At 53.7% G+C, this 11159-nt stretch overlaps 1 protein-coding gene across 2 annotated transcripts in view; it reads right to left on the bottom strand.

Moving 5' to 3' along the window:
- Window positions 1–10931, bottom strand: part of CFAP251 (cilia and flagella associated protein 251) — a 42545-nt gene extending 31614 nt beyond the window's left edge. The window contains exons 1-5 of one of the 2 annotated variants that reach the window (XM_028527993.2): window positions 10700–10931; window positions 9311–9765; window positions 8276–8632; window positions 3054–3194; window positions 72–181 (exon numbers count right to left, since the gene is read on the bottom strand). In XM_028527993.2, the coding sequence (XP_028383794.1) occupies window positions 72–181; window positions 3054–3194; window positions 8276–8632; window positions 9311–9745 (1043 nt within the window). In that variant the 5' untranslated portion in view covers window positions 9746–9765; window positions 10700–10931. Of the gene's footprint in view, window positions 1–71; window positions 182–3053; window positions 3195–8275; window positions 8633–9310; window positions 9766–10442 lie in introns of both variants that reach the window. The other variant, XM_036013823.1, reaches the window with a different exon arrangement.
- Window positions 10932–11159: the final 228 nt, after the last annotated feature.

An 11159-nucleotide genomic window follows, 5' to 3' on the forward strand; every position in this document is an offset into this window, starting at 1 on the left:
GTGCGTTTTTGCCGGTCACGGTGGCGGCCACCCCCCCAAACCCAGGGGGGGAGCGACCCCGCCGCGCCTACCCGGTGAAGGAGTCCCAGATGATGATCAGGCAGTTGGGGCCCTGGTCGGCCGTGGCGATCCACCGCCTGTCCTCGCTGACGCAGAGACAGGAGATCACGTTGGGGTGGCCCTGCAGACACGGGGGAAGGCGCTTTGAAAGACCGGGGGTGCAGCCCGGCCATGGTATCGGCAGGACGGGTGGGGGGTGGGGGGCCCACAGGGAGAACCGAGCCCCTCCCGGGTTCATCTGGCTGGACATTCTGCCCCCGCCGGCCACCCCGCCCCCCCACCCGGGGGCTTCCCCAGAGCCAGTGGTTTCCAAACGCTCTCTCCCACACGATTCCTGCAGCACAAGCTGCGCTCCCCACAAGAATAGGCTTGGGGGGGGGCCTGGGTGTGCACCCGCCTGTGAGCGCAGGTGGAGAATGAGGGTCCCCGTTGGCCCCCAGCCCCAGCCCCGGAGGCCCCCTGCCGGCCTCACCCCTCTGCCCAAACCATGTTCACTTCAGGGCTCTGAGCGGCTCTGGAGAGAAAGCCTCCTCCCTGGCCTCTCCGCTTTCACTCTGATCCTTCCCCTACGTCACGGAGGAATCTTCTAGAAACATGGACAAGATGGCAGCGCTCCTTGCCAGAGGCAGCCCATTTCCTCCTTCCTCACCGCCCGCTCGCTCACTCTGCCCAGCAGCCTGCCGCCTGGGCCTCAAGAGCTGCTGGCCTGAGACCCGGGGCCCGTCCGCCTGTCTGCCCCTGCGCCTCACACTGCCCCTGTCCCCCCACGCTGCCCCTGTGTGGCTCCTTCTCCCTCTCGGTCCGGGCACAGCCGGCTCTGTTCTGTTCCCCGCCCACCCGACCGAACCCGGTCTCCCCTCGGCCTCGACTCTCCCGCAGCAGTTCACGTTTCTCCCGAGCACGGGCCACGGTTCACAGTCATCCATCCGCGTGTCCCCTTGTTTAACGTCTGTCTGTCCGCTGGACTGCGAGCCCCGTGAGGGCGATGAGGCCTGTTTGGTTCGTGGCTGCGGGCCCGCCGTCTGAGACACGGTGGTCGTGGTGTGTGGGGGACGGACAGGTGGGCGGCCGGGGCGGCCATCCGCGGCCATCTGGCCCAGGGAGCTGGACCCCTGCCTGTGTCCGCCCCGCTGCCGGCCGCCGGCCCTGCCCGGCCCTGCCCGCCTGCCGCACAGCCTCTCCCTTGTCCCCCTGGGCGGCACTGCCGTGCCCAGCGCTGTCCGCTCGCCTCGGCCCCAGGACCGGCCGCCCACTGGTGTTCCCGTGTGTGCGCATTTCTGAGCTTCCCCAAGGCCCACGCCTTCAGCTGGACACACACGCCTGGGATCCCCGGCCCAACACCGAGTGCTGACTTGACCCTGGAAAACTCTTTGTGACGCTTTTGTTCTGGGTGTTGACTAAGGAAGCACTTACTAACACGTATGTTAGTCGGAGGGCAGCACACGTGTCTGCCAGGTTAACTGTGAGTCCGACACCGGGGAGATCAGCCGCCTGGGAGGCCGACGTTGGAAAGGAAAGGGGTCGGCGATGCCAGGGTCGGAGGAAGCGGAGCGGCGTGGGCAGGGCGTGCAGGGCACAGAGGGGCGACCGTGAGGAGGGATGCCGAGGGGTGGAGCTCAGGACGACAGATCTACGCAACACTTTCCAGCCAGGAGACCTGGGGCTCAGACCTGGCTTCCCCATGTGCCCGTGCAGTCCCGGGCAAGTCGGCAAAGTCGCTCTGAGCCTCAGTGTCTTCTTCTAAAGTGGGGATATCAGCCCTGGCTGCTGTGGCTCAGGGGACTGAGCACTGGCCCGTGAACCAAAGGGTCACTGGTTCGATCCCCAGTCAGGGCACATGCTTGAGTTTCAGGCCAGATTCCCCAGTAGGGGGCGCACCAGAGGCAACTGCACACTGACGTTTCTCTCCCTCTCTTCTTCCCTCCCTTCCCTTCTCTAAAAATAAATAAATAAAATCTTTTAAAAAGTAAGTAAAATGGGGATACTAACCCCCACTTTTTAGCATGACTCAGAAGATCAAAGCCCTTTGGAACCTGGAAAGGAGCCCAGTGTGAGCGAGGCCAGACGTCCCCCGCGCCTCCCCACAGCTCTGTGGGGACCTGGTGCAGCCTGGGCACGGTCTCGGGGAAATGCAGGAAGCACAGATGTTTCAAATTCTTGTTACGATAAGATTAAAATCAACTGCTGTTTTCTAAATTGATTCTAATTAGCATCAGAGAGAACATGAACAATAAAATATGTTTCTAAAGGCAGGGTTCACTACAGTTCAGAAGAGAGGCCGAAAACATGAGCGTGATAGAGTGAAGCCAGCTCTTGGAATGAAAAAACAGAAGTGCACCCTGACTGGTGCGGTTCAGTGGGCTGGGTGTCGTCCCGCAAAGCGAAAGGTCGCTGGTTCGGTTCCCAGTCAGGGCACATGCCTGGGGTGCAGGTTTGGTCCCTGGTTGGGGCGCGTATGAGAGGCCACTGATTGGTGTTTCTCTCTTGCATTAATCTTTCCCTCCCTCTCTTTCTCCCGCCCTTCCCCTCTCTCTAAAAATAAATAAATAAATACATACATGCATACATACTATATTTTGCTATGTATAATGTGCACTTTTTTTGCCCAAGTTTTTTAGGGAAAATAAGGATGAGCATTACACATGGATAGTACCAATTCTGAATCTATATAAATATTTTTAATTCTTCTCTTTATGCTTATGTGTTAAAAGTATAAGTCTAGAAAGCAGTAACAATAGCCATACGCAAAACAACACCCTGGAATACGAGAATCAGTTTTGTTGAACTCATGACGAACTTGCAACAAAAGCAGTATCTAAATACAAATAAATAATGGAATTTGAAAATTAAAATGAAAGATTTTTTTTTCCTGAAAATTTAGGCCAGAAAACGTGGGAGCACATTATACGTGGCAAAACACGGCAAATAAAACGAAATGCTGGGCGCAAGCTAAAGGCGACCCCTCTGACGGCCAGTCAGGAAACCCTGCGCACCTGAAGGTGATGCTGGTCGTTCTTGGAGACGCTGTAGATGACCGCGGTGTGGGCGCTGGCGTACAGGAGGACCTGCTGGTTCTCGTCTCGGATGTAGTACACGGGAAGGGAACTGTTCCACCCGAATTTCCAGGTCATGGTCTGGAAGACAAAGGTGAGACCAGCAGGACACCACAGAGTGTCCAGCCCGGAGCTGCGACACCGGGCGCTCTGGACGCGAGTTACAGTGAAGCCACTAAAAGTAACTTTATAAGGCCCTGGCTGGCATAGCTCAGTGGACTGAGCACGGGCTGCAGACCAAAGCATCGCAGGTTCGATTCCCAGTCAGGGCACATGCCTGGGTTGCAGGCCACAGACCCCAGCAACCACACATTGATGTTTCTCTCTCTCTCTCTCTCTCTCTCTCTCCCTCCCTCCTTCCCTCTCTAAAAATAAATAAATAAAATCTTTAATAAAAAGTAACTTTATAAGAAAGGCAATTGTCCAGTCTGCGTATCTGGTCCTTATGCACCTAGAAGGAGACAGGATAGAGAGACAAAGTTCCCTTGGCAGGATTAAAAACTCCATACTGCCAGGAATAAATGCAAAATAAAAATTTTATGAAATGAAAATTATAGGCACTATATATCTTACCACCTCTTTTAATGCACTAGTACTTCATTTATGTATATTTTTGTGTTCAAAGTCTTTTTTTAATGCTCACCAGAGGATATGTTTATTGCTTTTAGACAGAGAGAGCAGGGGGCGGGGTGTGTGTGTGGAGAGAAACATTGATGGGATGTCCCCCATACACGCCCAGACCTGGGATCACACCTGCAACCTAGGTAGGTGCCCTGACCGGGGGTCGGTCCCACAACCTTTCGGTGTACGGGACAATGCTCCAACCAAATGAGCCACTTGGCCAGGACATCAGTTCATACTCTTTTGCAAAAATGACTGATAAACTGTGGCAGGTGTATACACTGGAATATTACTCAGCGGTAAAAAGAAGCGAGCTAGCGAGTCCCGAAAAGGTACGGGAAAACCTCCGACGCACACTGCGGAGTGGAAGAAGCTAACCTAAAAAGGCCACGCCCTGCAGGATTCCGACGACAGGACCTTCCGGAAAACACAAAACCGGAGACAATGACAAGAGCGGCGGTTGCCAGGGGCTGGGCTGGGGGAGAGACAAAAACAGGGCACCCAGGGGATTTTTAGGCAGTGAAACTACTCTGTGTGACACTGTGATGATGGACACGTGTCATCAATCATCTGTCAAAACCCATGAAATGCACAACACAAAGAATGAACCCAAGATAAACTATGGGCTTTACTTCATGGTGACGTATCAATATGGGCCTGTCAACTGCGACAGGTGTGCTGCAGTGATGCAAGATACTACTAATGAAAGGGAATAAGGAGCATAAATGGCCAGTACAAAATAGACGGGGGGAAGTCAGGAATAGTATAGGAAATGGGGAAGCCAAAGAACTTACGTGTGTGACCCGGGGACATGAACTAAGTAAGGGTGGGGGGAATGATGGTGGGAGGGGGGTGCAGGGCGGAGGGGCATAAAGGGAGAAAAAAAATTAGACAACTGTAATAGCATAATCAATAAGATATACTTTAAAAAAAAAGGAGATTAAGAAAAGGGAAAGCAGGGTGGAGGAGGCACCACGGAGGAGTCAGTACTTTTTGCTCAACTTTTCTGTAAACCCAAGGCGGCTGAAAACAATGAAGGTTGCTTAAAAAATGAACAAGGCCGGTTAGCCACAGGTGGTGGCGCTGACAGCAATGGCTAAGGGATCGGTTGCTAAAAGCCAGTGAATTCAACGGGAGTATGGAACCGACCTGGTGGCTCCCTCTCCTCTTGGATCAATACTGGGAAGGCTGGAGCGAGGCAGACACATTCCCGCCCCGACCGGGACAGAGTGGGCGTGGCCAGTGCTTCTCCCCTTACGGCCCTCCTCCAGGGGCCTCCTCCCCGGTCCTCTCGGCTCCATCCGCCCACGCCCGCGGCCCACACTGAGTGTTAGGTCTTTCACCGCGTGGGTGCCGGCGGTAGAGTGACACCCTCACGACTGTCTCGAGCTGCAACTTCCAGGAACAGCGCTATTGAGTATCTGGCTGGTTCTTAAAAGCCAATTTCTTCCAGCGAGATTGTTCTTTTTGGAAGCTCGCTCAAAGGCATTTGATTCATCTCGGAAATTTATTCTGCCGTTTAACCAATCAGTTATAAAATCATAACCACGCGGTCATAAAAAGCAGCGCGGCCCCAACCAGACGGCCGTCTCCGGGCAAAGGAGCCTGGCTAGCTTCGGGACGAGGCCGACTTCCCCGGGCCGCGGCTGACCCTCCTCGCTCAGGCAGCAGTCGCGGGGGCTGGACTCCCGTGGCGTGAGTCGCACCGCTCCCTGCGCAAGTTGTAACGCTCGTGGCAAATGAGCATGGTGCTCTGACGTCAACCGCTTTCTAAAACGGGGTGCTTTGGAAAACAGAACTTTGTCAAAATCGGATTTCACTGTAGTTGATTGTGGTAAGGTTCCCTCTCCTAGATTGACGATACTTGGTGTCTTCGCTGAAAACAGCGTCCGTGGATATGCCCGTTTACCACGAGCTCTGTGAGTCACTGCGCACCTTGGGGAGAAGGCAGGGGGCCCCCAAAGGAAAAGGCAGATGCTGCGGATGTAGAGAGAGAGGGAGGAGCACACTTGTTGATTGACAAAGCATCTTTGGGGGAAGCGAGAAGGTACAAGAGACGTAACTGCCCATCCATGGAACAGCTGAATTGGAAACAATGAAGTGGGTCAACAGGCAATGACACACAAAAAAAATTCTCCAAAGCATATTAAGTGGGGAAGTATTTTTTAAGAAATGTATAGTATCTCACTGGTTAAAAAAAATAAAAAATAAAACCCCACAGCCCTGGCCAGGTGGCTGGCTCAGCTGGTTGGAGCATCACCCCGATACATCAAGGTTGCGGGGTACAATCCCCAGCCAGGGCACATACAAGAAGAAACTAAGGAATGAAAAACTGGAACAACAAATCGATGTTTCTCCCTCCCTCTCTCAAATCGATAAATTAAAAAACGCACAGAAACTAAACGTGTGGTGTGTGCGCACACTCACACACACAAGCGCACAGGTAACACACCTGTATGTGCACAGGAAAAGGTCTGGGGAGACGGTTACACCAACCTGTAACAGAAGTGGCCTCAGGCAAAAGGGACTGAGGTGGGAGGGGTGTGCAAGAAGTGGAATCTTTACCTTTAAGGGTTTTTTTTTTCCATAAAGAGCAACTAAACATTTTAACAGAAAGAAAAGACAATAAAGGCAAAAGGAAAAAGAAGAGAAAGAAGGAAAAAGGAGCTAAACAAATTTGCAGAGGGGAACAGTCCCAGCAAGCCTTGGTTCTGTGGTGAACCCAGACAAAGCTAAGGCACCCAAACGTGGGCAGTGGCTTTGACAAGTCCAGATGGCGGGGCCCGGAAACAAAGACCCTTGCTCTCGCTAGTGACAGCCTCTGATTTCCTGGTAGCTGGCTAATCGAGACAAGTAGTCTAGCCCTGGCTGGTGTGGCTCAGTGGACTGAGCACAGGCCTGCAAACCAAAGGGCTGCTGGTTCGATTCCCAGTCAGGGCCCATGCCTGCGCTGCAGGCCAGGTCCCCAGCTGGGGGCTCATGAGAGGCAACCACACACTGATGTTTCTCTCCCTCTCTTTCTCCTTCCCTTCTCCTCTCTCAAAAAATAAATAACTAAAGTCTTAAAAAAAAAAGACAAAAGTCTTCACCGGCTCCAAAACTCAACTGTTCTTTCTTCCAGGCTGAGCAATGGCCAACTTCAACCTTCAACCCCACCGCTCGGAGCAGCCAGACGGACAGAAAGGAGGCTGTGAGCCGCCCGCAGCTCCCACCAGGCACGTTCCCATCATCATCGTCTCCCCGTTAGCACTTGCCACACGGGCTCCCTGCGCGCTAGGAACTACATTAAGTACTTCATGTACATTCAATCTCTTACAAATCTCCCAAAGGCATGGATCTACAGGGAAAAGGAGAAAAAAAGGGAGACGAATCCTAGGGAACGATTTTCAGAAAACAGCAGATGGGGGAAGAAGGAGGGGAGAAAAAAAACCCTTGTCTTCCTACTCTCGGGAAGCGCTAACGCTTTCACTCCCGGCAGATGGTGCCTCCCGCGGCACCGGGGGCGCGCGGCTGCGCAGGCAGCTCCCCTCGGGCTGCCTGGTGCTCTTCCCGGCGCCTTTCAGTCTCCACCCCTTTTACTGGGCGATCTGTCTGGGAAAGGATATTTTTAGGGGCGCGGAACAAGTTTTAGGAGCCTGTGAATGTACTGAACCCGTCCAGTGAAGGCAGAAGAGAGAGGAGGAGAGGAAAGGAAGGAACTGACGGAACGGAGGAGGAGCTGTCTAATGAGAGTGAGGGGGGAGAAGGGAAGGGGAGGGGAGGGGGGAGGAGCGAGAGAGAAAAGGAGGAGAAGGATGGGGAGGAGAGAGGAGGGGGAGAGAGGAGGGGGAAGAAAGGGGAAAGGGGGAGATGAATTTTGAATATCCCACAAAGAAAACAGTGTCCTAAGCCCTGGCTGGTGTAGCTCAGTGAATTGGGAACCAAAGCATCGCAGGTTCAATTCCCAGTCAGGGCACATGCCTGGGTTGCAGGCCGTGACCCCCAGCAACTGCACGTTGATGTTTCTTTCTCTCTCTCTCTCTCTCTCTCTTTCCCTCCCTTCCTTCTTTAGAAATAAATAAATAAAAACTTAATTTAAAAATATTAAAAAAAGAAAAAAGAAAAGTGTGCCCTGTGCAACAGACTGTCAGAATATCCTGCCTGCTGAGCAACGCCGTTGAACCTGGACGCCGGGCTCACGTCCACATTCGGTCACCCGTGTCCTGTCACCCGTGTCCAGCTGGAGCTCTGAATTTTATTTTCTTTTATTGATGAATTTGAGAAAGGGAGGGACGACGGAGAGAGAGGACGAGAGAGAGAGAGAGAGGAACATCGATTTCTTGTTCCACTCATGTAGGCATTCATTGGAGGAGTCTTTTATGTGCCCTGCCTGGGGATCGAACCTGCAACCTTGGTGTATTGGAGACAATGCTCTAACCAATGGAGCTACCGGCCAAGGCTGAACTGAATGTTGAAAGACGCAAGTCTAGCGTGAGTTTTCAAAGGACCTTCCACAACACTCCCAAAGCACCTGGGGCAACACGGGACCACGTCACACTCACCAGGGGATACACGCTGGAGGTGTCCTTCTTTTCAAACAGAATGTCCTTGGTGGTGGTGGCCACCAGCGAGTCCTTCGGGATGCTGGCCTCGGGCTGGAATTCTTTTTCTTCTTCCTCAGTGGAGTAGGATGCTGTTTCTTCCAGCCTCATTTCCTCTGTTTCTGGTTCCAAATCGCTCCTTCCCTGCCCCAGTTCATCTTGGGGGATCCAGTCGCTTTCCTCCCCAAGCTCGCCCGAGGGCTGCCTTTCGAGGGGACCCGTCAGTCGATCCTCAGAACTGGGGACGTCCAAACCCAGAGGCTCTGCTGGACTTTCTGATGGCAATGAATGCTCCGACTTGCTGTCACTACGGGTTTCCTTTAAAAAATAAACAAACAAACAAAAGGAGATTGTCGTTCCAAATACGGTACGTTCTTCCTTATTTTCCTTTCGTTTCCTAATCGGCCAGGCTCCGTGTTAGCCTCACGCTGGAATGATGTTTTGAAAAGCAGCCCGGACATTTCTGTGCTCAAATCACACGAATCACGGGGGTGCCATGTGCATCCCCGGCCCACCGGCAGACCCACAAGAGCAGAACTGTCCTTCTGCTGGCCCTCCGACAGTGGACGGGGCACAGAGAGTCCGTTCCCCTCGAGTCAGGGCTGAGTTCTCCCACGGGGAGGGCCTCCGGGAAGCTTCCACGGCCAGCATCACGCTGGCTGTTCCAAGACAAGCGTGCTCCAGCCAGCCCCCACCAGCTGCCCCTGGAGGAGTCAGCCCCTCCTCCAGCAAGCTTCCCCTGACCACCTTCCAAGCTGGGGTGTGTGGTCCTGTTCCGAAAAACAGCTCCACCACGTCTCCCCATCTCTGCACTTAGCGTATCGGTTTATACCGTTTGGTAATGGGTCTGCCTCCCTACTACTCGCCCTAGAACTCAAGAACACGGACTGTGTCTTACTTGGTTTTGTAACCCCATGGCCTGGGATACAGTAAGCACTCAATTAATGGTTGTGAATGAATGAATGAGTGAATGAGTAAATGGCAATGACTACTCACTGGAAGAGTTCCTGACGTGATCAACTGGGAATCAGTCAATGTCAGTCCCTCCAAAGCGGTCACGGGTGTGGTGCTTTCTTGGGGCTTCACTGCGGCTTCTTCCAGGACCCCTGCAGCCGCCTCCTCCTGTGCTGCTCCAGCCTCTCCCTCTGTCTCTTCTCTGATGGTCTCCTCCTCCTCCCCTTCCTCCTCCTCCTCCCCTTCCTCCTCCTCCTCCTCCTCCCCTTCCTCCTCCCCTTCCTCCTCCTCTTCCTGCTCCTCCTGGGAGTCTCTCCATGCTAATGGGTCATCTTCTTTGGATTCCTCTTGCCTATTTTCTTCCTCTGTATAATAACTTGGATAATATTCTTCTTCTTCTCCTTCTTCTTCTTCTTCCTCCTTTTCTGTTTCTCCGTCTTCTGTTTTTTCCAGTGGGTTTGGCTCTGTATCCGCCATTCTTCTCTGTGGGGTTTCCTCTAGAAAAATTTGACCATAACAATCAGCAGGACCCGACTCCCATTTCAACCCCTTGCTGCACTAACCTACCGATAAAATGTGCAAGCCCAACTCTGGCTCCTTTCCAGGGGGAGGAACAGGATGACACACGCCTGGGAAAGCCTGTCCCAAATCTTGAAAATATGGATCCCAGGGCCTCTCAGCTTTCTAGGAGTAACTTTAGAGCTAACTCACTTTAAATATATTTATTTAAATATATACAGGCAACAGGCAGCAACATGCATAACCCAGGCATTAGCGACAACTCTAGTGCTGAGTAGGAAGCAATGTGGCTTCGTGGGGAGAAGCCCGGCTTTGCAGCCAGCCTCTCCCGGCACCCCGGTCCTGCAGCTCACTTGCTCTGTGACCTCGGGCGAGTCATTTTATGCCTCCGAGTCTAACGTTGCTCACAAGCAAAATAAAAATAACAACCCTAAATTCTGGGGTTATTGTGAAGATTACATGACATACGTAATGTGTTCAGCACAGTTGCAGCACATGAGGCTTGAGAAATGGTAGCAACTGTTCAAAAAGTTTAAAGGCCTTTAATCTCTCATTTACTCCTCACAATAAACTTAAGACTTCGGCGCCCTGAGAGTTGAAGTGACGTGTTCCAGATCACACAGCTGGTGAGCCGCGGACCTCTGCCGCTCCGTACCTCCGCCTGAAAAGGAACTGATTTCAGGTCTCAGGCCCTCGGCACAGAGCCTCTCCCGATGCCAAACTCTGCCAGTGAATCTGGATGCGGGGGGGCTTGGGGGTGGCGGCAGGTGTGTGCGTCTGTGGGGCGCTCGCGCGGCCCCTTGCCTCTCAGCTCAGGTCTCCCAGGGGCCGCCCAGACCCGGCTCTGCCCGGCTAGGGTGAGCGGCCCCCGGCGAGGCACCAGGTCCCGCTTTGCTGCCGCCCCAGACTCACAGAGCGCGCCCACCCAGGTCCTCAAAAGGCCGGCGTCGTCCCTGGCCTGGACCCGTCGGCCGCTGGCCTCTAACAGTCCGGCTTTCTCCAACACACGCTCCTTAGTTACGGTTGCCACCCAAGCCCTGTCTCCATGGTAACCGCCGCCTTCCTGGCCCCGGAGGCCGTAATATGGGCTGGGCGGTGGTCACGTGCCCAGAAAGCAGCCGGGAGCGGGCTAGAGCACCCCCTACTGGGTGCCACCGGAGGTGCGCCTCTGCTGCTGGGACAACAAGCTGAAGTTGGCTTTCCTGGTCCCACCCCCTTTCCTCCCACCCCCTTTTCCTCGTGGCGCCACTCCCGGGGGAGCTGCAGCGGTTCGCACCAGCAGCTCTGACTTTCCGGAGGCTTAACAAGATTAACGGAAGTACGAATGGTTGGATAAAATTCTCTTTGCCAAAAGCAAACTAAAGTCCCCAGT

The sequence above is a fragment of the Phyllostomus discolor genome, chromosome 13 (genome assembly GCF_004126475.2).
Source record: "Phyllostomus discolor isolate MPI-MPIP mPhyDis1 chromosome 13, mPhyDis1.pri.v3, whole genome shotgun sequence".
Taxonomy (NCBI): domain Eukaryota; kingdom Metazoa; phylum Chordata; class Mammalia; order Chiroptera; family Phyllostomidae; genus Phyllostomus; species Phyllostomus discolor.